This window comes from Pleurodeles waltl, chromosome 5, assembly GCF_031143425.1.
Source record: "Pleurodeles waltl isolate 20211129_DDA chromosome 5, aPleWal1.hap1.20221129, whole genome shotgun sequence".
Lineage (NCBI taxonomy): Eukaryota > Metazoa > Chordata > Amphibia > Caudata > Salamandridae > Pleurodeles > Pleurodeles waltl.
Window position 1 is genome coordinate 816,226,934 of NC_090444.1, and position 26,998 is coordinate 816,253,931.

At 41.3% G+C, this 26,998-nt stretch overlaps 1 protein-coding gene across 8 annotated transcripts in view; it reads left to right on the forward strand.

Moving 5' to 3' along the window:
* The window catches only part of PTPRK (protein tyrosine phosphatase receptor type K), a 1,183,996-nt gene that overhangs the window by 876,103 nt on the left and 280,895 nt on the right, over positions 1–26,998 (forward strand). For all 8 annotated transcript variants that reach the window (XM_069234833.1, XM_069234830.1, XM_069234832.1 and 5 more), the window contains exons 12-13: positions 3,825–4,098; positions 17,310–17,346. In XM_069234833.1, coding sequence (XP_069090934.1) covers positions 3,825–4,098; positions 17,310–17,346 — 311 coding nt within the window. The remainder of the gene's footprint in view (positions 1–3,824; positions 4,099–17,309; positions 17,347–26,998) is intronic.

The following is a 26,998-nucleotide window of genomic DNA, read 5'->3' on the forward strand; positions in this document are numbered from 1 at the left end:
AACAGGAAAGCTACCAGGGGCAGCTCCTTCACAATGACGATGGAGCGTTATACCCGCCCCCCTCCAGCTGAGCCAACAGCAGAAAAATAAAACTATAGTCGACTATTGTTTTATTTTTCTGCTGCTGGCTCAGCCAGCATGCCAAGAGAGTGGAGGGCCTGGGCCACGGGAGGTGGAAGGCGGGGGATGAAGAGAGAGTGCACCTACTTGTGCATGTGTGTGTGGCTGGTCGTCTCAGGCTAGCCAAACACACAGGCACACTTAGGTTTCTCCATCCCTGCTCTTTTAACAGCCAGACTGGAGAAAATGCAGAGACCCCAGGGCTGTGTCTGTGCGCCAGTCCGAGCCGCGCAGACTAATCCTGGTGCTGCTTTCATGCTAGCTTTAGCATGAAAGCAGCACCAGGATTGCTGGGGAGCCTTTGTTGGTGTCCCAATGAATGCTGGGACACCACATTGACGGAAGAGGAGTGACGAACAAGGCTGCGGCAGCCATGAAGGTAAGTTAGATTTTTTTTTTATTTTTTATTTTCTCTCCTACATGTCCGACCCACCCCCCACAACTCCCCTTGTGATTTGCAGCGGCCACCGCTGAAAGCAGCAGAACTCCAGCCTCTCCACACACATCCAGACATACAGATCCAGGCTCAAGCAACAAGATAACTGTATCTACATGGGGAATGCACTAAAGTGCTCTTGTTTACTGGAAGCACATTCTCACTGTAAGCACTAGGCTGGAAGTGTGACATTCAGGTTTGCATCACAGCACTGATGTAAATATTGCTATGAGTGCTTTGCAGTTACTTTGACTGCATCCACTCTTGCTAGGATATGAGCATAGCCCGTCGAAGGAGCATCGGGCGAGCTGCAGACCTCCTGAGAAACTGGCATTAGTGCATAGCTTTTGCTGGTCTATCAGGACCAGAGAGTAACTGTCCAATTTTGTAAGAGAGTGCTGCAAGCAGCAAGAAAGCAATTTTTGTATTCATGAAATACTGAGTCCGACAGGATGCTCAGGTTATTAGCAGTACTCATGTTAGGCATGCATATATCCACCAACCGCTCACCAGGCCCCCCTTTGGATTCAGATAGGTTCACGCAGACTTACTATGTCCCCTTTCCAGATCGCACACCTGTCTTTCGTGGCATCTATCTTATGAAGCTTTAGTATGAGGCACGTCCTGCTGGCTCTTAACACGTGACAGACTTTGTGAAATGCTTGCACTATTTTTTTCTACAATTTGCACGTGCTGTCTCATTGTGGTGCACCGTAGGCTATAGTCTGCTCTTACTCCTGTTGCAGGGCCTCTCTGGAGCAGCGGGGGAACGCTTTATGGGGCCCTCAATTTCTCGAAATCCTTTGGATAACCAGGGCCAGGTTTAGTGCTGGTGGCACCCAGTGTGCTAGCGTTTGTTGGCACCACCCAATGACCACCTCCACCACAGATTCCCCCCAACACCTTTTAACAGTGCACCTCCAGGCTCCATAACCACACTCTCTCAGATGCATTTAATTAGTTTTATAGTGCCACTCATACTGATGCAGGGTGTCAGAGCACTTTACACCCCACTCAGAAATTAAACAGAGACAGTCAGTCATACATAAATCAGTGTATAGGAAATGTTACATAAAACAGAGAAATATATGGTGTAGGAGTCACATGTCATCCATACTGTTAGACAGTATAGTTTGAGTGCTTGGCCTGGAGAAGCACAAACTTGGCATTTAAAACGTAACACAATGGTTGAGGAGTACTCTTTAATAATAATTGTTTTCTGCCTAAATTAATTATTTTTGCAACATTAGGATGATGAAAGACGGGTGCAAAAATCATAACATACTAATTTATACCTTGCAGTTTGCATGCAGCTCTTTGATGAAAGTTAATAGCGCATTGCTCTGTATTAAGATTTTAACTTATAAACTGCAAGTAGCAGTAACCCACTGACCTATTTACATTATATGTACTTTGTGATCTGCATGGTACGCGTTCTTTGCAGCAGGCATATTAGCTCCCCCCGCTACCTCACGATCAGTCAAAACTTCCACTAGACAAAACTGAAACTCTCTACAGAAAGAACATTAATCACCCGAGTTGTCTTGCCATTTTTAGTGTTGCTTGATAATTGCAGAGGCAAGGAATGTGGCTGTAGGTGCTTTTAAAACCATAGTATGCTTATAAACAGGCGCCCCCACTTTGTCAGCTCCTGGTGCGGTGACACTGGTCGTACCGCCCTAAAGCTGGCCCTGTGGGTAGCCAGTGAGGCATGGAAGTTTCTAGGTCTTCTCAGGTCTTCTCACCACGTTTTGAAGGGACCCTCAAACATTTTGTGTTATGCTGGAGTCCTGTTGTAGGTGCCAACCCAGGTCTCCCTCTTTGGGCTCCTGGCAAACAATGTACTACTTAGTTAGGAAGGTAGATTTAGCTGCAGAAAATGAACAGATCGCCTTGCACTCTTGCGAATCAGCCTCTAATTCTAACTCCTGGACTGTTGCACCTTGTGGGGTTCATAGAAGCATCTTATTTACACACTGAACCTACTTGACTTTCTAGGTTGTTTCAGATTTCCAAGGTTTTTTACCGAATACGAGTGGTTGTCGTGCTGCCTGATGGTACAGAAAAATGTTGCACTGTGTCCCTAATTTACACTAGTTCCTTGTTTAAATTAGTTATTTTTACTTCATTGCCAGTTTAAAGTTGTCCATACATTTCCATACATAGGATGTCTGTGTTCTTGACTGTATTAGGGCTACATGAAAGTGTGTATGTGCCTGACATGAGCAGTGAAGTCGTCTCTTATCAGCCTCCAGCATCATCTAGTCCAGTTTTCCATAGTGGAACTCTGCAGACAGCTTCTCTCACCGCCCATCCCTTCTTCCCACTTCCTGGAGAGAGACATTGTGAGACTAGGGCTAGGCTTCCTGCCTCAGCACAATGCAGGGTGACGTGGAGGTGATGTTATTGTTGTCCGATGCGTTCCTATCCGGACAATTACAGTACTGGATTCTTCTGATATATTTTTAGCATGCGTCCCCTGGTTACAGGAAAAGCTGCTCTAAAAAGGGCTGTTGCTATATGGATTACCTCCTTTGCATCAGACTGCTGTTCCTTTTGAGAAATCCCTTATGTTTAACTGTCTTCCCAAAGCAGTGTTGGTGGCTTGCTGTATGTAAGTGGCTGTCTGAGGTTAATGCAGGGCGGCTTTTCAGGGCACTCCACACGTTTTGCAGCCACTAAGCTCTTGATTCTCTATCCCTTATGGGGGTGCACGGTTGTGCGAAGCAGCCTCAAGACGTCACTTTTCAAAGTAATCGGGCAGTTCGCAGGTGTAGTAGTGGGATGTGGTCTCTATTCGTTTATCCCTAGTGCGCCCCATGTCCTTTTGCCATTACAGTCACACTTTTAGGCTTAGTTTTGGAGAGGGGGCGTCCCCGCAAGAGAACAGGGGATTATGGGTGCATGTAAGTAAGTGCCTACTGCTTTGCTAAGCAGTTTCTTGACCCGCCACTCGGTAGCGCAGATAACCACATGTTCATAGTAAGAGCTTAAAAACTTGATTATTGGGGCTTTAGCCCTACCAAACGGTCATTTTTGGAGCGCAACTGTGATTAGGCGAACGGATGTTTTCCTGTTTTAAGCCACTGTAGGATCTTTTAACCAGCGAATCCTATCAACTCCTATAGCCTTTCTTTATAAGATATAATAATTGCTAAGTGACCTATTTTAGAATCGCTCTGTGTTTTTTGTTTTATATTGGTACTGCTGTGAAATATTGTAAGGCCCTGCAACAACTATCTCGTGATTCTTTGCTTTTGCTTTTAAGTGCTTATCAGATTGTCGTGGAGGAACTGCACTCACGTCGAGCCAAACGGGAAACCGGCGGCATGGAATGTTACCAGATTCCTGTGACCTATCAAAACTCTGCCAGTGGAAGTTCCCCTTATTACTTTGCTGCTGAGCTGCCTCCAGGGAACCTTCCAGAGCCGGCTCCATTCACAGTGGGGGACAACAGGACATATCAAGGCTTTTGGAACCCTCCGTTAGCCCCTCGGAAAGGATACAACATATATTTCCAGGCAGTGAGCAGTGTGGAGAAGGTAAAATCCTACAGACCACTATATTTTCTAGCTAGATGGATGGTTTGCAATCATTGTGCAGATATTCTAGGTTTTAGGATAACTTTCAAACGAGTACTATCCCTGTTTACCTACTTGCCGAGAAACATGCAATTTAAAACAGAATTGTGAGTGATGAAAATAACAAAATGCAAGCCAAGCTTATATACAGAGTATTTGCAGATGGGATATAGCCATATGGTGGTAGAGTTTGGTAAATAGCATGGATGACATTAACATGTATTGTTTACACTCAAAGTGTAGGTGTGGCATGCAGAAATTATCAACATGGTAATGTGATTCATCTACTTCTGAATCATCATCCCCACAAGCTTGAGCCAGTTTACTCACTGCAGCATGAAATATGTCTCCTAGTGATTGGGAGGTGGCGGTGGCACACTCCTGAAACCTAATAAGGCCCAGCTTTAAACCAAAAGCCCTGCCAGGATGCACAAGTGCCAGTACCTCCCAACATGAAGCTTTCAAGGGCACCTTCTGTTCGCTCTCCCTTGTAGACTTATATCTGAGGTCTTGGGCTTTTCCAGTTGTTAAAAATGGTTACTCTGCCACATCTGATATTTCCGATAACAGCATTACCGTGATGTTAATAGGAAAGACAAAGATATGAATATTTATGCAGCTCAGTGGCATAGAATTGGCATCCGAGAAATTCCAAAGATCGCATTTTACTTGTTACATACTTTGCCACAGAGAGAATGCAGAAAAATGTACAATTGACACAATTTCTCAAACTCTTCAGATTTAGACTAGCTTGTCTTTGCTCAATAGATCTTATTAATATGTTCTTCCGACCGCAAATATAAACCATCACTGGAGGGTTCTGTTCAGCGTCCGTCATTGCCAGTCCAGTAATCTTGGCTGTGGTCTAAAAGCAACCTACAAGTGTTAAAAAGTACCTGCCTCCCATGGCAGCTTGCTTTCATTACTTGACTTGGCTGATCAGTGACTTGGGTCTAGAGTGGAAGCCGTTTTTGAACTTTTGTAGGCCAGTAATTTACACTGTCTTAATCACATATTGTAAGAGTACTGGGTGCCACCGTGAGGGGTGGAGGAGTGCACCAGTAAACCACTCTACACCACCCTACTCTATGCCACCCTACTCTACTCCACTCCATTCCAATTTACTCTACTCCCCTCTGCTGTACGCCACCCTCCTCTACTCTGCCACTTTACTCTACTCAATTATATCCTTCAACCCTTAACTCTACGGCCCTCCCTCTTTCTGACACTCTTCAACACTACACTTTGTCGCTCAAATCCAACCTGCTCCACTCACACTTTACTCCACTATATGCTATGCCACAATACTCCACTTCTCTCCCCTCCACGCTGACACTCCACAACTCTACTCCCCTCTGACACTCTACTACACTCCACTGTACAACACTTTATTCCACTCTGACACTCTGCACCCCTACGCCCACCCGTTCTATACCCCTCTGCTCTTCTCCCCTCCACTTTACCCCATCACACCCCACCCTACCCTACTCCACTCTACTCCACTCAGTCCCACTCCACAATACTCCACTTTAAAATACTCTACGGCGCTGGACCTCCCCTCTCCTGTACTACACTTCATTCTATGCCACTTTACTGTACTTCACACCACGCCATTTCACTCTACTGTATGCCATTCCACTGCACTCTGACAGCTTACTCTACTGTATGCCACTCTACAACACCCCGCTATGACAACCCATTCAACTCTGCTCCTTCCACCTTTGTCCCCTTCACTCTGCTCCTCCCACCCTTGTCCCCTCCACTCTGCTCCTCCCACGCCGTTCCATGCTCCTCTACTCGACGTCCCTCCACTCTTTCACACTCTATTCTTCACCACTCTACTCCACGACATCCTACACCCCTTCACTCTGACCTTCTGTGACCCTCCACTCTTCGACCCTTTACAGTCTACACCGCTCTACTCCACTCTCTGCCACTCCATTGTACGTCACCTTACTCCACTCTACACCCCACATTGTATGACACTGTTTCACTACACGAAACTCGTCTACTCCACTATATGCAACTCCCTCTAAGCCACTCCACTTTACCCCACTCTACAGCACTCCAGTCTACTTCATGACACATTACACTACTTCACTCTACACCCCTTCACTCTACTCCACTCTACACCACTCCACTCTTCTCTACGACTCAACCTCACGGCACTCCCCTGAATGGTATTTCCCACATATCCAGTCCGCTCTTCTCTCGCTGCCACTCCCCTAGTCGCCACTCTCCTTCTCTTGACGCTACTCTCCTCCTCTTGATGGCACTCTACTCCGCTGCACTATGAACACTTGACTCCTTTCAGATATTCTCCCTATGACACACTACAACACACTCCTCTGTGCCACTAACTTTGACATGTTTAACAGCAGCAGCCATGCTTGTGTACAAGATAGTGTGATGGATGCAGAAGCAACACAGGGGGTGGTGGGGTAACAAACACAGAAGCAACACGAAGGTAGGAGGGAGAGGGAAGTAACACAGGGCTCAGTTGTGAGGAGGCATTGGGGAGAAGCACACAGGCAGGTGCAACAGGGAGGGGGACATTCAACAGAGCACAGAAAGGAAAAGAAGTATACATGGGAGACAGCTCAAAAAGACCCTGTAATGGAGTGTTCACTGCAAAAAAAAAAAAAAAAAAAAAATAGTGCTTGAATAGAAAAGCAATGAAAGCAGAGATGCCAGCCATTTAAAGCATTGGTAAACAACAAATGCTGTATGGGAGAGTCAAACACAAGATTGACAGGCTAGGTCATGAATAAGAAGCAGGCAAATAAGTGGCAAGAAAACGTAAGAGGTTTATGTGCTCAAGAACCTCTGTGTTCATGGTAAGCCACAATACGCATTGCAACAGATAGAGCATGCACTCTCTAGTATGCTCGATTTAAAAAAAAAAAAAAGCGGAACAACTAGGAAAGAAAGGGTGTATTTGAGAGGTAGAATTTTTTTTAAAGTAAGTAGGAGAAAATACACGGAGGGTTTGTGAAAGAAAAATGTGAACGATTGCATCAGTGAACAATAAAAAGACCATTGGCCAATAAGCCCTGAACTAAAACTAACCAGCAGAATTTATGGCAAGAAGAAAGGCTGCTTTCCACAATGAGTTCAATATTTGATTATGGCGTATTCCCAGAGAACTGTTTATAATGGCAACTCAAACCAGGATAAGGTACCAGTGAGATGCTGGTTCTGTGTTATACATACTCAATCAAAAATAAGCCCTTTGACTGTTTACTAAACAATGAATATATTATCTCAAGGAATACGAATCAGTTGTGGCTTTGATGTTGAAATGTTAATTGTTGAAAATTACATAATTTTAAGGCAAGGCAGGAGGCTAGCATTATGCATATATTTGTATCAACTTCCTTCTGAGTAGCAACTATTAAACGCTCCAACAGCAGAACGTCAACATGCATCACAATGAAAACAGAATCCTCAAGTTCATATAAATCTCCATGGCTGCCATGTTGTCCCTCTTTTGTTTGCTGCTTATAAGTATTAGTGAGAGCTTTATGAATTTATTATACGGTTGATTATTTGTGTAAATGGTAATGTAACTACAGAGTGTAATAATACTTTTTACTGTAGTGTTTGTTGAACCCAATGCAAGGGTTTAGGGGGTAGTATATTTATTGTTTCTTTACGTTAATGTGACGCTTGGCCGTTGTGACCAGTGTTTAATTTAAAGATGCTTTTGTGTAGAAGTTTAAATATCAGTAGACAAAAAATATTTTTCGGCTTGAAGACGATCTGCCTGTAAATAGTAATTTGAAACAAATTACAGCTTTACTTGGAAGAAGCGGTTAAGCGACTGCATGCAGAGCCGTTACCCAATCTGAAGTGGGTGGGTGGCGAATGCTTGAATGTGTTAGTCTAACCAGATCCGCTGTCATCTTGGGTGTGGTCGGCACATCGCGTAGACCGTGCTTTGCGGCATGGGAGTGAATCAAGCTTGTTTAAAAAAATAAAATAAAATTAATACTTTATTTTTATTTTCTTAAGTGGTTAATATGGCGTACAGTACAGATATATCTGGAGCTTCAAGGATATAATAGGCGGAAATTCAGCACGTATCTACATCCTTTAGTGTACTTGAGTTGAATTACATGTAGGGTGCGACATCAGAACACCACTGGGGAATGAACCCAACCAGAACCTTGACGAGTAATAGCAGGCATTGTGAGCTTAGAACTTAAAAACACAAGGACTATGGGGGTCATTTATAAGACTGGCCATTGAAGAAGGATTTACCTAGAGCTCCCTAATCTCAGACTATGAGTATCATATAACATGCTGTGGGAATTTCGTGGTGGGAGGGGAGTTTCCTTTACGGACAAGGTGGTCTCACACACTATATAGTGTCATGCTTCATCATATGACCACCTAACCCCACCCAGGTAGGACACTGCCACCTGGGCGGACTCAACCTCACCATTAAAAGAACGGAAGGGAGTGCAAAATTTCAAGTTGTCTGGAAGTATAAGGGATAGAGCTACTCTAGGGAAAAATATAAAAACACCTAATCAGTCACTTATGTAATAGTACACCTTTATTCGTGGTGACTGCTGGTGAGGTTAAGAACAGAGGATGGGACCCCGACGTGAGAACAATGACTCACTGGGTCACCTATCTAATAATTACTGGCCAACATGTTTCTGCCCGCTACAAAGAGCCAAGGAAGGTCTAGGGGCATTCTTCAGGGCCTAGTAGCCCTAATTAGTCATGCATTATTGTGACAAGAGAAAGACTACTCCGCTAGGAGGAGTGAAGGTTATATAGAAATACAAGTAGTATAAGGCCTACCTGTGGGGGGATGTCTTAAGGTTGCAAACAAGGAAATTACGTATAACATATCCATAATCCACAAAAATGCACAGCACATATAGATGTGACACAGCAAATAAAAGGTGATGCAGAGTAAACTTGAGTAATAAGTGTCAAACGAGTTCCTTACACTAATCCTGGGTGGCTACTTTCCCCAGGTCAAAAGGAGGGGGGAGTGTCCCCTTATAGTCACACACTGGAGAGGAGAATAAGGCAAAACACACCAGGAAACAACCTATGAGCAATTCGGGTCGAAAGAGGTCCATTAAATGGTCGCCCTGAGTGCTCAATGTTGGAAACGCAGGGGGAGCGGTGTACTAGATAAAATGACAAACTCAAGTACATTTATCAAAAGAAATACACCGGTGCATATCAAGGGTTCATAAGTAATTAAACATTCTCAGGCCAACGACTTACGGCCATGTCACCAAACTATAAAGCCCGCAGCCGGGCTTAAAAGGCCCAAATAGAAACAGACAAAAACAAATCTTATCTCTGTCGTGTGGACGTCGCTGCAGTGCCAAGGTACCAAAGAGACTCAACTCCATAGGAGGCGCTTGCTTGCCACCTAAATTGCTCCCCTCCGAGACCGCTTGTGGTAACAGGTCTTGGATGCGGTCGACATATAAAGAGCCCCGGTAAGTGACCGCTTGCTTGCCCTGGCCAGATCCGGGAGCGTGGTGGGTGTGGCACTGATGGCGTGATTCTGCTTTCCGAAGTGGGCAGAGGAGACTGGGAATAGCAGTCTCCTATCCCAGAGCCCGGGAGACTGGCAACGCGAAGTTGCATTCCAAAATGGACCGAGGAGTATGGGAGTTGTAGTCTCCTTTTCCGCGGTCCTCGGGCTTGAAGGTACCGGCCTGGGCGGAAGGAAAAGAGGAGACGGAAAAGGAGGAGAGAGTGGGGGGGGGTTCAAGAGAGGAAAAGGGGGGAATTGGGAAGGGAAAGATGGGGAAGGAAAGGAAGGAGAACAGAGGGCTGAAAACAAGGGGGGGACCCAGAAAGGAAAAAGGAACGGGATGGCAGAAAAGGGATTGAGACAAAGAAGGAACGAGAAGAAAGAAGAAGAAAGAAAGAGTAACAAAAAAGTGAGAAAAGGAAATAGAATGAAAAGAGGAAGTGAAATGTGAAAGAAAAATAAAATAAAAAATGCAGCCTAAACGGGCAGAAATAAGTTGAGAATGGATCGTAGAGAGAAGGCTGAGGGAGAGGCGATAAAGGAACAAGGAGGGGTTATAGGTAAGAGAGTAATGTGAAGAAATAGAAAAAAGGAGAAAAAAGGAGAAAAAGGGAGAAGGGAAGGGGGTGTGTAATGTGTAAGGGAAAACATTAAGCGGGGGGGCTATTTCTCTCACACAAGGCCTCCTTTAAGGCTTGAAGCTGCACCCTAGGTATGTAATCACTGATGTTGCCCATTGGAAACCGCCTTGCTGGACTGGCTCCCACAGAACCATCATGCTGGTCTGCCACTCCCATGCCCCATGATTTAGAAAAGATAATTTTAAATCCCAAGGCTTGGGCAAGCAGGTCAAGTTCTGTCCTTGGCACCGGGATGGTTGTATCTGCTTCTGTGATGCAGCACAGGATATCATCGGCAAATGCGCTAGTTTATGCTCTGTGCCATCAATCTTAATGCCCCTAATGTCCAGATTATTCTGAATTTTGGCTAAGGGTTCCATTATGAAGGCAAAGACCAAGGGTGAAAGAGAAGATTCCTAACTCATGTAGAGGAAAGAGAGACATTGATTTTTAGTTTGGCAGATGTTGTTTTTAATGTGTGCCTATATATATGATTTAATCTTGGGACATAATCAAGCCTTGTCTAGTACATTCCACAGAATTCCAATCCACCCTATTAAATGCTTTATCAGTATCCAAAGGAAGAGGGACCATTGGAAGATGTTGCCGTTCTGCTGCCTCCATGAGTGCAACGGCTAGACGAGTATGATGAGGTGATTAGAATAAATCCCAAACTGGCAGATTTTAGTGTAAAGGAGTCCAGTGATGAGGCAAAAGGTCTCTTATTTTGATACAGCATGTTTAAGAATATCAGAAAATATTTACCAAACTGTACTAGCATAGACAAAGCCCAGTATTCAATTAAGAGTGTTCTCAGGGAATAACTTGCATAGTCGGGCATGGAGGAGGAAGCAACCTCCCAGCTGACAGTTTTATAAGAACCACTATTCCGGAAACAAGAACAGTGGTTACCAATGAGGAATCTACTACAAACGAGTATCTGGCTTCTATCGCCAGAGGAAGAGGAAATAGACCTAAAGCATCCAGGCCAGAGGTCAAGGTCAGAGCTCAGCTTCAAGGCAAGGTGAGTATGAGGACAAGTTTTGTTTTCTACCCAGGAAAGGGTTATAGGAAGATTAGAACTGTTCATAGAACAGTGGGAAAAGATATCAGATGATTCATGGGTCATTTCAACGGTAAGAGATTATTTTATAGATTTTGATATGCAACCATAGGCGGCTGAACCAAGAGAGTTACATTTTCAGAAGGATCTAGAGGAGGTTGTAGCACAAGATGATGTATGAATGTTGGAAAAAGAGGCTGTAATGGAAGTAGACAACGACAGGATAGGTTTTGTCAGTACTGTTTATCTGGTGGGAAAGAAAAACAAAGGCTGGAGACATGTAATAAACTTGAGAGGATTAAAGTAGTTTGTACATACAGACATTTCAAAATGGAGGGGATCCATCTTCTGAGGTACATGTTATTAGAAGGAGATTGGCTGGTCAAGCTAGATCTCAAGGGCACATGTTTTACAAATGCAATTCATCCAGAAAGTAAATGTGCTACAATTCAGATGGAAAGGTCAGTTGTACCAGTTTCAGTGACCACCTTTTGGCCTATCATTGGCTCCTTGGTGTTTTTCCAAAGGTTTTGAGACCAGTGATAGGCTATTTGAGAGAAAGGCAAGTAAGTCTGGTTGTTTATCTGGATGATGTCTTCACAATAAGTCAGAATGGAGAAGAGTTGAGGGATCATCTCATAATGGTAAGTGGTCTATTGGAATCACTAGGGTTCATAGTCAACATTCAGAAGTCTGTTTCCATTCCAAGCCAGACATTAGAGTTTCTAGGTTTTGTGGTAGACATAGTAAAGAGTCAATAGCAATTTCCAAAAAGGAATCTAAAGAAAATAAAGGAGGGTATAAGGAAAGTGATGAAGAAACAGGACATAAATCGAAGGGATTTGGCATGGATGACAGGAATCCTGTCGTCATAAATTCAAGTAGTTTTCCCAAGTCCCTTAAATTACAGGGTTTCACATGGATTAAAGAAAGCTGCTTTAGGAGGAGGCTTATGGTATGGGCACAGAGTAGCATTAAATATGGAAGCAAAGGAAGACTTGAGAAGGTGGATGGAGAATTTGGAAGCATTGAATGGCCGTGCAATATTTGGAACAATACCAGATTCTGTTCTGAAAACAGATGCCTATATGTTAGGATGGGGGGCAACTTTCTCAGATCAGAAGACAGGTGTTGCTTGGAATATGTTGGAGAGGAAGGGAATCTATCAGTTGTCTGGAATTTAAAGCATGTTTGTTTGCCCTTCGCAGTTTAAAAAAACTTCAAGGAAGGTCAGTCTTGTTGAAAAAGAATATCAACAAACTAGGTCGATGCAGATCAAAGAGCTTTATGGATTTAGCAACAGAAATGTGTGAGTTTAATCTGAAGCACAAGATTGGATTGACAGCAGAATATTTTCCAGAAAGGCACAATGTGGTGGTGGAGTGGTATCCGAGTAACAATTCCAAAAGATTCAAAATCTGTTGTGTCCCTTGGGTGTGCACCTTTTCGCTTCCAGGTTGACTTTCTAGTTACCAAACTATGCCAGTTAGAGACCGTTTCTGTGCGCAATGGCAGTGGATATGTTTATGCAGGATTGGTCAGGGATGAAAGCATATGCGTTTCCCCTTTTTCAATGATACAGCAGGTTTTGCTGCAGTGCAGGAGACAGAATTGCTAGATTGTCTTAGTGACACTTTTTTGGAAGACTCTGGTATGTTTCCGTCTGCGTTTGAGTTAGCTATGGAGAGTCCTTATTTAATAAGGTCCAGGAGGGGTTTGTTAGTATGAGTAGGAGAGAGAGAGAGCATCCATTAGTTCTTTCAGGTTTGTTCAGCCTTCTAGTTTGGAACATTTCAGGGCGTCAGGGAGATTCACAGGACTTTCGGAATCAGCTACAGAGCTACTGTTTTTTTTTTCTTTTCTTTCAAAAGTAACACAACCAGTAGCAGTGACATTAGCATACATATTACTCTGTTTTGCATGGTTATAGTCTCTTTACAACACATCATCTTTTAGAAGCTTATACGATTAACTCTCCATGTCCGAGTAAAAAGTTAATCACTACAGTTTTATCTGAGTCATTGTCCTGACATCAGGGTCACTCTTTCTAGTCCCTCTTCAACATTGTCCCATCCCCCAGTCATTCAGAGTCATTGTCACTCCCTGAAGAGTCCTCTTCCGTCCATGGATTGTGAAAAGATTCACACACTGCCTTCCAAGCTCCCACATCATCAATCATTCGTTCATCCCTCCTACCTTTGTTCATGTGTGCCTCCTCTGCTAATGCCCATTCCTCCACCTCCACATACCATTGTGCATGCGCAGGTGCACGTTGGTCCATCCAAGCAATGGCCACCCTTCGCCTTAGCAACCAGCACCAGTTGAAGGAATTTGTAAGTACTTTTTTGTCATTTTACTCACCTCAAGAGGCACTGTAGCTGCTCGCATTCTATAGATTTGCTTGTGGTACCCAGGAGATCTGCTACCACCCGCACCCAGAAGTCATGTACTAATCAGCATTCCCATGCCAAATGCTTAAAGTATGCCCCACCCTCTGCACACCAGGGACACCTGTTGGGTTTTGTTATAAAAATGCAATACAGTCTCTTGGGAGTCAGGTATGTTCTATGGAGAAAGTTATAATGTGTTAACCTAAATCTTGCATTGTACGAGACTGTGCGTGTTCGCTCACATATGCTGGTCCAGTCACTCTCTGTTATTGGGGTCCCTATTATAATTCCCAGACCTCTTGCGCTCTGTCCAGCTGTCCCATCGCCTCCTCCTCCTCCTCCCTCATTACTTTATATAGTTTTGTGATTAAATGTCGACCCCGTCCTGTACAGAGCTACTGGTTGAGTCTTGGGCACCAGTAACTAAGAAAAGATACAAGAGTGCATGGGGAGTTTGGTTACATTGGTGCATGGCAAGGGATTTAGATCCCGTGGAGGCTGATGAAGTAGAGGTAGCAATTTGTTTTAGCAGAATTGTTTGATAAGGGAATGGCTTACAGAACAGTTAATTTTTCAGCAGCAGCGGCAGGACATTCTTTATTTAAAGGTATTTCAGTGAATAGGAGCCCTTTAATTTGCAGGGTACTGAAAGAAATAAGGTTAAAGAGAGTACTGAAAACTAAGTATCAGTCATTGTGGGACGTAGACTTAGTGTTGAAGTTGTTTCAGAACTGGCCTAGTAATAAGTATCTGTGTGTAAGAGAGTTGTCCTGGAAGTTAGCCACTTTGCTGTGCTTAATATCCTTTAGAAGGAAGTCCGATGTTGGGTCTCTAGAAGGTACAAGCAGGTATTATCAACCAATGTGAATTCTGTTAAAGATGAAGAATAGAACAAAAACCATGACTACATCTGTGCTTTATCCAAGGTTAGATAATTTGCCAAAGTTATGTGTGGTGAAATGTATTAGAGTTATGGGTGTCAGTTGTTGTAGAAAAGGAGTGCCTGAGTGGATCAATTGTTGATCTTGTATGTTAAACCTTTTCATGCGGCCACAATTGCAACCCTTGCAAGATGAGTGAGGTCTGCTATGAAGGAAGCAGGTATAGATATCTCTACGTTTACAGTGCATTCGATAAGGAGTGCCAAGGGGAGTAAAACCTTTGTCAGGGGGAAAGTTGGTTGAATTTATGAAGGCAGTGGATTGCGCTAACATAGATACGTTTTGAAAATTCTATTTTAGACCATAGGTCGCTTTGAGAATATTAGAACATGCATAATGTTAGCCTCCTAACATGCCACAAATTGTTGATTTTTATAGGTTTAGTGATTAAAGAATCACAATTTTAAAGACAAGGAGGCTAGCATTATACCACCACACCCTCCCATGTAGATGGAGAAGAGGTGAAATTGATTTTGGCTGAAATTGTAATATAAAGAGTAAGAAAATAAGATTAGTGATTTGTTCTGCAAGTTATGATTTGGAACAAGGATACAGTTGTTTTGTATATTTCAGATCAGTAAGGAGATTATGGTGCAAGACATTAGAGGAAGAAAAGTCGAAGCCAAAAGAGGAAGAACATGGAACTCAGGGTGATTTATATGAATTGAGGATTCCGTTTTCATTGTGATCCAGTTGGTGTGCTGCTGTTGGAACTTTAAATGGTTGCTGCTCAGAAGGAAATAAATAAGTTTATGCATAATGCTAGCCTCCTTGTCTTTAATAAAACGGCAACTATTTAATCAGTAAACCTTTAAGAATCAACATTTTAAAACTCAACCACATCAGGCCTTGTTTAGAGTTTGGCGGAGGGGGTTACTTAGTCACAAATGTGATAGATACCCCATCCACTGTATTACAATTCCATTATTTCCAGTGGACATAGTAATATGGCAGACAGGATAGCTGTCACATTTTTAATGGAGTAATCCTTCTGCCAAACTCTAAATCAGGCCCATAATGCTAGGTCAGTGTAGTAGAACATGATTCACTTTTGAACAAATTAAATGTGAATAGGCAGTGCTCATAAAAACATCCTCTTTCGCCATGATAAAAGCATTGTTAAAAGCAAACATGATGCACAGACATAGTAATGAAAGTTTTATGTACATAATTAAGATAAGTTGAAAGCTTGTATACACGAGTTATAGACATGGGCCCAGTGGGAGAGGGGGAGAAATAGAGATGCTCCGAGGCTGTTTATATCAGTGTTTTCAAAGGCATTGTTAGTTTAGTGAAGAGTCACTAAAGGTCAGTCCTGAATGGGCCATTTAAGAAAGTAAAGAGACACATTGTTGTGAAAACAATCATAGACTTATCCTTCTCTCTAGGTCCAATAAACATAGAGAATAGAGCCTTCTTCATTCAGTGCCAGCTATGTGTTTCAACTCTGGAACTAGTGTCTTCATCAGGGCATGAGGTCTATCCTGGCCTTGAAGGAAACTTGGTTTTCTTTTTCACCTTGGGTATGGAAAAGCAGATTTCTTGTCTTTTAATTGCACATTTTCTCTTGAGGCCATATATGTTCTTTGTGTCAAGTTTAACTATGTAGTGGAAGAGGGAACTGAACAATTCTTTTCATTTTGTACATGACGGCACGTGTTGCCTTGTTTTTAAATGTTCTAATTGTGCAATTGTATTGGAATGGTGTTGTCCAGTTTAGATTGATTGATGTCTAATTAATCAGAACAATCTTGCAACGTTTCCTCCTTTTGGTAGTACCATGCCATCAAATTTGGGTGCTACTATTCTGGACATTAAAACAATTAAATGTGAATTTGCAATAGGGTCAGGTACATTTTCTAAAACTGCATTCCTGCTCATGTCTTGTAAGCCTATCTGCTCTTTTACTAACACTGGTCTTTTATGGAAAGTGCTATGTAGTGGCAGGTTTTAACACTGACAAGTCACTGTCACTTCAGGTTTTGAAGCTGTTATGAGAAAGTAACTGTTATTGCAGTCCAACTCATCTTTTTCCTTTGGCTGAAGATCTGTACTGAGAGAGACCCTTGTGGCTACTGACATAATTTCAGTGTCTCAGTTTAATACCTTTTTCAGTATTGATATAGACCTATTCCTAGTATGTGAGACTAACTGTTAATGATTGAAGTACTCCTTTGATATATTACTGTTATTTTGAAGTTTACAAGTTTGATGCCTCACATGAATTTCTATGGTGAATCTGATCAAGTGAAAATAGATTAAATTTTTTTAAATGACCTGCAGGGGCCAAAATTTGCACATCTGAATTTAATAACGGGCGCTGTTTGTTTTGCTTGCTCACTAGACTGATGCATGCAATAGATGTCCTTTGTTGCGTAACCCCAAATGAAGTGGAGTTTATAGTTGCAAGGGCTCAAAGCAATATTGCTGATAAGATGGAACCATTCACTGCTCTTAAAGGTTCTGCATTGGTGCAAATAAGAGTCATTATTACTGATGTGCCTTCTGTGATCCTAATTTCGGTTCTGTTCTCTCGTTGTAACTTGTACTTAAAATAATTTGTATTTTTTTTGTTTATAGTTAGGGTAATTATAGAACCTCCTTTAACTCCTCCTTTTCTTTTTTTTTTTCGTCCCACACCAGGAAACCAAAACTCAATGTGTAAGAATTGCTACTAAAGGTAAGGCTTTCCAAGCAGACTGTGATTCTTGCTTTTATCGTTATAAAATGAACCATGCATTTAAGAAAATTACATACCGCATCTTAGACTGCCAGCTAAGCACAACCTCACTGACACACATGTACGCTGGATTTAGGAGCATTGAGTAAAGCTGGTTGTCTTCTTTTATATTTGCTATGGGATCTTGTTTTTTGAACAGCTGGATTGTTGGTAAAATACTGGGAAGCAACAGTTGACAATCCCGAAGTAAGCTTGTTGAAAACTGTGTAGTGTCAGAACCTGTTACATTAGCTAGGAGTTTGTGTGGTGTAGTTTTAGGATCCTAGCCATCTCTGTATAAATGTAATGGTTTGTTTTATTTTTGTTTTGCATGAGGATACTTTGACATGTTCAATGTAAAGTGCTTGGTGAATGGGCCAACTGCATGGACGGCAGCAAAAGGATATAATTCTACCCATACTTGAGTCAACGGCACCAGACAGCATACACTGGAATAACCTTATACTCTTTTCTTGAAGTTAAATTAATACATACATCAACAGTCAGTGAAGATTTGCAGCCAATGGTAGGGTAAAAATTTTGACAGCAGGACCTGAGTTTTTGTACCCTACTTTCTGTCTCATGCTGTAAATTTATATTAAAGGAAATACTTAGAAGTTTCAGAGCATTTAGATATACTGTGTTGGCTATATAATCACAGATTTTGGTGTTGTTTTCCTCTATTGGTTGCATTAAGATAAGCTCATTATATATGAACAGCATGAACTGTAACTAAGTGATGTCTGATGCACTACTTTTCAGTATTGCTATGTGATCTGTTTTCATTGCCTAGCATAGGACGATTGTGCATAGTCTCAGATAAGAAATAATTTGAGGATGTGCATGATAATGTTCATAGTATTTTGACAATTTTGTGCATTTGTCTGGCTGATAGATGCTTTTTTCAGTGACTGTCTGAATGGTGAGCTGAATGTCATTGGCCAACAGTTTAGCTTTACTTAAAAAGGTAAAGTTTTACTTGGTGCTTGGTATTATTTAAATGAACCGGTGAGTGTTGGCAGGTTGTACTGTTTTTATCAAGTTTTACACACTGGGACTCTAAACATTGTCACATACATCATCAAGATGACTTCTAGAAAATGAACAGTGGATATGGTCTGAATGTAGGTTATGGAAATATAGGTCTTTAAAGAAAATCAGAAGAGTTGAACAACAGACGGACAATCCTCATAACAGCATCATGCACTGGTAAAAGTCAGCTGTTGACCTCATTAATGTGGTGCAATTTCATATGCTTTCCTTGTGGTAGACCAGACAGCCTTAGGGTGGTCTTTCCCCAACTATTGGCTTGCCGCCCTCCATTTTTCTGCTTTTGCTGGTTTTAGGACTCATCGTACTTTACCACTGCTAACCAGTGCTAACGTGCTTGTGCTGTCTTACCCAAAACATGGTAACATTGGCTCCTACCCAATTGGTATATTTAATTTACCTATTAGACCCTAGTAAAGTGCACTACATGTGCCCAGATTCTGTAAATTAAATGCTACTAGTGGGCCAGCAGCCCTGATTGTGTCACCCACAGAAGTAGTCCCTTAACCATGTCTCAGGCCTGCCATTACAAGGCCTGCATGTGCAGCTTTTCCAGATAACTCGATTTGGCCTCTAAAGCCCTTTGCCAAGCCTTAAACTCACTTTTTCTTTATTACATGTAGGTCACCCCTAAGGTTAGGCCCTATGTGACCCGCCGGGTCCAGTGTATGTGAAGGGCAGGACATGTAATTTTAAGTTTTACATGTCCTGGTAGTGGAAAAGGTCCCCAAATCGTTTTTCATTATTGAGAAGGCTACTTCTCTCATAGGCTATTATTGGCAATTCCTTAGAATACTTTTAAGCTGTAATTCCTGATACAAAAAGAGTAGCTACCTCATGTTTCACGTCTGTAGAATGCTAATGTTAAATACGATATATAGGTGAAGTTTGATTTCACATAGCTATTTTTAAAATGCCACTTTTAGAAAGTAGGCATTTCTCTGCTCTTACTGCCCTATGTGCTGTACAGCCTGTCCTCAATCCACGTCTGGTCTGTGCTGGGTGCATTCCATCCAGACAGCCATAAACACAGGGCACTCAAGTGCATCTGCATTCATCTGCATTCATCTGCATACTGATGAGCCTTCCTGGGCCGGAATGCACTTCTATTTCACAGGGTAGTGACCTGACCCCATACAAGGGACTGATGACTCCCACAGATAAACTGGCAGACAGGACTGGACTGAAAGGGAACTGGTGTACTTCAGAACCACTCTTTGAAGTCTCTCCCAATTAAAAGGCACATTTAGGTTTCAGTACTGGGTCTCTTACCCCCTTAAATCAGACACTATGGGACCTGGAACTAAAAACTGTCAGAGGGGCTTTCCTAGAAGGACTGCTCTTCTGCTTATTGCCCTGTTGTCTGCTGCTCTCTGACCCTGCTGGAAGGACTCTGCCTTCCCACCATAGTGATCTCCAAGGGCTTTCTGACCTACCCCCTGTTTCCCCGATGTTTCAGGACATCAAAAACCTCGTGAACGGCGCTTCATTCCATCCCTAGTGCTGCTCTGGCCAGGTGGAACTTTGTCGCGGGTTGTCGCTAGCGAGTGCAGTGCTTCTTTGCATTCCTCGCGGTACTCTTCGCAGCCCCACGTCGCTCTTCTGAAGTGGTACCTACTGACCCAGAGTGCCATCTCTGGAGCGCTGTGCCGCCCGCACCCGCCACACCACTCTGCAATCGGAAACCTGCCTCGTGGACTGCAACAAACATCCTGGGAGGAGTGTTTCGCTCACCGTTTGTGTTTCGCTCACCGTTTGTGTTTCGCTCACCGTTTGTGTTTCGCTCACCGTTTGTGTTTCACTCACCGTTTGTGTTTCACTCACTGTTTTTCCCAGAGCCAAGTATGGCCACACTTCACTCACAGATACTTATCTACCCGGGTCCATGTGATCCGTCACCAGCCCCCTCCCCAGTTCTCATACACAGCCTCCGGGCCCGTATTCAGAAATTACAGTATAACTCCTAAGAGGAGTGCAATTGATCTCTAAAGCACCTCCTGAATACTTATGCCACTGAATAACTTAATGTAAGCTCATTTGATTTGTGCTGTTATGGTCTGGATTCATTCCTCTGTTTTTCCAACCTGGTGTGGAGTAGTTTTTGTGGTGTTTCACTGTTACTATATGCGTTGTTGCACAAATACTTTATACATTGCCTTCTATGTTAGGCCTGCTTGCTCTGTGCCAAGAAAACCGAGGGTGAGCACAGGATAACTTAGTTTGTGTTGTGACTTACCTTGACTAGAGTTGTGGTCCCTACTTTATTAAGGTGCATAATTCTGCCAACTAGAGACCACGATTTCTAACATATTGCAATTATTCAAACAACATTGCTATGATGTGTTTTATTGTAATTTTCTGGCTTTGGCTTAGCTAGGCCTCAACTCCATCTTTATAAAATTACTGTTGTATCATGATGTTCATTGTGTTTATATTTCCTCATTTGACATCACATATGGCAAGATGTGCACTATTTATTTGTATATTGTGGTGGAAGCCCATTGCTATATTCCAAAGCTCTTTCTGCTAGCACATTGCATTACATTCATCCATAATTGTTTTCTGTTGTTTGTTACTAGTTTGTTTTGGCATTTCTGGATGACATTAGGTCAGAAGGGGCCAATTAATATTCATATGGTTCATTAGTGCTGAGATAATAGGTATATGTGTTGTAGAATATTGGAGTGTGATGTGTTGGAATTATTCCACTTTTTCTCACACCATGCTGACTTTGCAGTTTCCATGGTTTTCGTTGGTGAAATTAATGAACAAAGACCCCTGGATTTAGCAATGAGCAAGATTGATTGCTATGGACTTCGGATGTTGTCCAATTTTCTGTCATATGCTGCACATTTGAGACTTAAACCAATTTCTTATTTTGCTCCTCTTTGAATATTTTTCTATCGCTGATAGCCTCTTTGACAATTGATTCCCTACGTCCTTTGATTTATTGAAATAAATGAGTCTATTTTAGACTTTTGTATCAGTTTAAATGGTTGTTAAACATTTCTGGTTTTCCTAAATTACTGACCTCAAACTCCCATTTTTGAGTCTATCCTTTCTTATTGAACTGTATTTTTAGGAATGTTGTTTGAATCTTGTTGCTAGTGACACACTGGCTCGTAAGTCTTGCGGTTAATGCTGTCCCCGATCTCGAAACTTAATCACCACTATAATAAAGATTATCTAAGTGATGGTGCTTTACAGTTTTTGAGGAGAATGTGGGTAAGATAATTGAGAGATTCTTCCTAAGAAACTTTTTGTGCCCAATCTGCAATGTCTACTTTTGATGGTCTGTCCAAATTGGAACATTTGAGATATTCCAGCCTTGTTCTTAAGCAAAAGGATTGCGAGTATTAGTAGGGCAGAATTAATAATGAATGATTGAGGGTGGTCTTGGCATTTTGCTGGTGCATTATAGGATTTGTGTTTGAGAGCAGGTTTGTGTTGAATCGCGAATTTACTGCTTGCGCAATTTTTGGCTATGCATTGCTAATTTGTGGATCATTATGTGGTTTAATTACTGTGATTTTGATGATATCTATGAGTTGAAGAATTGATGATTGCCATTTTGTTTCTTTCAATTTTTTGATGATTTGACTTGTATATACGTCAAGGAAGCTGTTGAATTTCCTGTGTTCATTGTGGATTAAGATAATCAGATTTGTTGTAGCCCAATACCCCAACATATATTGTTAAACTTGTCTAAATGAGTGTGTTTAAGTGTGATTAGTGTATGTTTATTCCTTGGTGCACAGGAGTACGCATGCTAATCAGGGGTAGAGAGACACTGGACAGGAGTCTGCCTTAGTATGAATTTGTGATTAAGAAACACCCAAAGGTACAGATTCTGTTTGTCGATAGATAGATTGTTTTCATTTAATTCTTTTTTTCCCTTTCTTATTTAGGCTGAGCAGACAAGATTTCCTAAGTTTATTTGTGTGTGTTAGGTGGCAGAAGGGATTGTGTTGATTTCTATTTATAAAGAAGTAATCCTGCAATTGGCTGGCTGACGCTGAGAGTAGTTCTGGGACTGGTGAGTTGTCTTCATGAGTCTCATTGTCATTGTTTGGTTGTCTCTGTGAGTCATGCTGTGATTGTTTGACCTTTGGCATCTCGGTCTTGGGATTGGTTGTCATTTGTTTATTTAGTGAGTTTTTGTTATGAGTTTGAGAGAGAATATTGGAAGTTGTATTGAAAAAGACTAAAGTTCCTAATGTATCAGTTATTAAAGCTTCCGACGGTTTTTATATTTTCAAAATGATGATGGACTCTGGGCTTTCTGCGTGTGTGTACTTAAGACTACCTTGAGTTCATGTTTAATGACAAGGACACGCAATTTCCATTAGAGGGTTTTCTAATACTAAATTTCTTGAGACATGCAATGTGTGAAAAACCTGCAAAACGCACCTACATAATTTGAAGCATTAAATGAATAAGATTGCGTGGCCATAGAAAAGGAAAGAAATAAAATGAAAAAGCTTTTAAGAAATACAGTGAGTCAGTGGTTAGAGTCGAAGTGGAGCATACAGAAGAGGGTGTGTATGGAAGATTCAATGTAATTTTGAGGATATTTTCTGCACTAGTTAATGTCAGACAAAAGCAAATTTGAAAATAAAATTGATGATTCTAAAAAAGAAAATTGAAACAGAGATGAAGAAATTGACTCAAATGAGGAGGATAACCTCCTCCATACACAGATAGTGAATAAACAAAGAGACCACCAGTACCTGATACATTTGGAGGTGAACTAGGCATGAGTACACAAAATTAACAGCACTCAGTACTGTAAATGCTCCATCTGAGCATACCGTGCCAACTTTGCCTGGTCCTAGTGAAATTTCAACCACAGCTGTAGATAAAGTGGTTCCTGTTATTAGAGCTGTAGCTACTACATCACTTGAGAAAAAAGAACTTAATAATGCTAGCTTAAGAATTGAAGTTAGAGAGATTTTGCAATTTACAATTGACACAAGATTACTTGTATATAATTCAAATAAATTGAGGTGTTTACTGAACAGCGAGGTATGCAAATGAGGCTTACAAGAAGATTTAGCAGAAGAATTTGACATTGATATACACAAAGCTAGGGGAGTGTGTAAAAACTATAAACTGGAATTGAGTGAGGCAGAAATAGAAAACATGGGCCTATTGACTGTGAGCTCACCGCAAGGAATTGATTGATTCCATAAAGAAGTACAAGTGAAAGAAGAAAACTAGCTCTGAAAAGAAACGTATTGGTACAGGAAAAGCGAATGTGGTAATGAGTGAGCCTTGGAACCAGCTTTGACAGAATTTCCTTTGCAAGAAGTGCATGGATAATAAAATTATGTGCATGGTCCATGGGTGATCTCTATGCTTTTCCAACAAATTTCCAAATTGAGAGAGGCACCAGGTAAGTGATACACAGGTTAACAGATTAGTAACTGTTTCAAAGTCCTTTGAGTTTATTTGAATACATTGTTTGAGATGGTTGTTCCTAAGGATGTGGGGTCAGAATGCAGAGTGGCTGCTGCATGGCTGACAGAGGAACCACAAAGAGTTCAGCCTAATAATGCTCTGGGTGCGGTTGCTATAAACAATTCAAATCACTGATAGAACATTTGATACAAAAGGTACCAGAGACAGAGATAAATTGGGAAAATATGTGTGCCACAGAAGAGCTGCAAGAGTCAGGGTATGCATGTTATGAGAGACTTATTTACTATAAAGCTGCATACACTGGCATTGAAGAGCTGGCAAGGGAATGTATTAGTGGATTCTTACCAGCTTTCATTTTGGGTTTGCTTCCAGAACTTAGTGCATATGTTCAGAGTGTGGTGTGCTGGCAGCATTGATGAGATACACAAGTATATCACATATTTTAATGACTGTTTTGATGTGAAATACAAGAATCTAAGAAGTTGATGACTGTGCAAACGAAGCAGATTCAGAGAGGTTGTAAAACCTCATAGAATTAGGGTCATAGAATTTGTTGGAGAGAGTGAATATGAAAGAAGCTATGTTGTAGCTAATGAGTTTTTGGCCAGTGAAGAGCCAATATTTAGCAAATTTTATGTGTAGTAAAAGAGTGTTTATTTTATTCTAACCTGTTTTGTAATTGAGTGTGAAATTATCTTGCTCTGGTATTCCCATGGGTTTACCATGTGAATGAGATGAATGATTCTGCTGGTCTAAAGAGAATGAAACGTGGACTTGGGCACATTCTGTTAGATTTTTTGGATGCTGTGATTCAATCTATTGATGTGGCTATGAATGATATGAAAACTAGAAGATTGCCTATGCTTGTAGATCACCTTCAGGGGTGCGGAATTCCAATAGCCCGACGCCCAGGACATATTGGTTGGGGTCGAGGGCAACAAGTTTTCATGTTTATTTTGTCCCTGGGACAAGTAGACCTAACCCCCTGCCAGTTTACAGTACCACAATATAGATCGGGGAAGGGCGTTGTCTGCAGTTAAGGTAACATTTGTGTCCATATGTTAATGCTGTTGGAACTCGTATTTATGTTTCGTTAATGCAAAGTCTTCATTATCAGGGTGAGCACTCTAAGGAAATGTAAGTTAGGACTGCACTACTGTCACGGGTTCCAGTATAAAAATGTGTGTACGCATATGCACATTTTAATAATACAAGGCTATGTATAATGCTCCCAGTATGCTCTTTGGTTTGATGCATATATTTGCAGGAGCTCAAAAGAAAGATTGATGATTCCTTGCTTTCCAAATACAATGTTCACAAAAGAAATCTAAGTCGGGAAAACACATTTTGCCAACTTACTGTGAAATTGTGGTACCATTTCTTTAAAGCACCATTCGGTAAAATGTATTGATGCATGCTGATATTTCCAAGATTCCAAGTATTCATAATGGAAAAATCAACATAAGCAATTCCAATAGGATTATGGGCAAAATGAAGATAAACAAGCATTGACAAACAAATAGGTCTGACATTGATGGTCAGTTTTTTTGGTTTTGTAAATGCCTGTCTTGTTTTGAAATGGTTCTTATTCAACTTTATTGATGTGGGAGCTGCTGGACACTAACCATCATCACAAGCATTGGCAAAAAACAAAAATAGTTTTGGTCTCAAAAAGCACACCTTGCCACTGTACTTCAGGGAACTAAACAAAACTACTTTGTGCCAATACGCTCCTTGTGAAAGAGTAGAATGCTTTCACTCACAGTGAAGCCAACAGATAAACAAAGGTAGAGATAGAATCTTAATACAAACAAAAGGTCTTGTATAACCAATTAGGAGCCCAATTCTTAAAGAAAATGCACACATAGCGTATGTCCTCACATTAGTGCAGCTTTACGGCTTTTATGAATTCACAGTAATTAACAGAAGTGGGCCAGGAAATTGTACTCCTACAAAATAGTTGTGAACTGTATTTTAGCACCAGCAAATATGCATGTGTAGATTTGCTCATGTGAAAATCTATTGAGCATTAATTTTCTTAAAAATCCTGAAACGGGCAAGTTAGTAGGTTTGCACAGACACAGAAGAGCTTTCCAGCCCTAGAATTTTTACATACCCCTATCTCCAGCCTAGGATGTTAATCTTCTGAAAGGTGCCAAAATAAGGAAATTGCTAGTGTTAAGACCCTACTATAATATGAGCCATGGAATAATAAGAATTTATCAGAGCTCTAATATATAGAGATTGTTGCCATACTTTATCACTACACTACATGGCACCAAAGGGACAAGTGTTTTTTTTTTCTTTTTTTTTTTTTACAGGACAAGTAAATTTATGAAGCAACCTGTCCCATGGACAAGTAGATAGATTATAAAATCCCACACCCCTGACCTTGTTTCTGATACAGCAGGGGCACTAACGCAGATACATCAGGAACTAAAGGCTAATCGTTCTATGATTATGGAGAACCACTTTGTGTTAGCTTTCCTTCTTGTGAAAGAGGGCATAGTCTGTCTGGTCTTGAGGGTACAAGAGTGCTGTGCATTCATCCAGGATAGGTGTATGCTTATTAATGTTTTTACAAAACAATTTGACTAATATCTCTTGTGAAGCAAAGGCTTTTGAGAAGTGTGGTTTGTAGGAATTGATTGATTCCTGTTTTAGTGAGAAAGGAAAGGAAATTAGGAAGGTTGGTGAATGATTTATAGTTTTGAGAGGGGAGAGTTGGCATGCTGCGTACCATAATAACCCCTACAGTTATTGTGTTCATTTGTCAATGTGTTTTATTCCTTTTAGTTAAAATTCTTGAAATGGGACTAAATTGTGTGGTTAAGAAAGAGTCAATTAAATCTTTAAGGAAGTGTGACCAGATTGAGTTGAAAGACATCAAAGTATGCGATTATGATCACCCTAAAATGTTGGAAGAAACGAGACAGAAGAAACAAAGTGATGTATAGTATATTATAAATAGGCCTGATGTTCAGTGATGATGTAATTCATCAGAGGGGGGATTTTGTGGAAGATATTCCACATCTGAATCATGTATGTGAATTAATATTAGTTGCTTCACATTTGATTTATATATGTATATTAATACGAAGCTATGGCAATTGATGGTGCTGTTGGCCTATAATTTTATTTC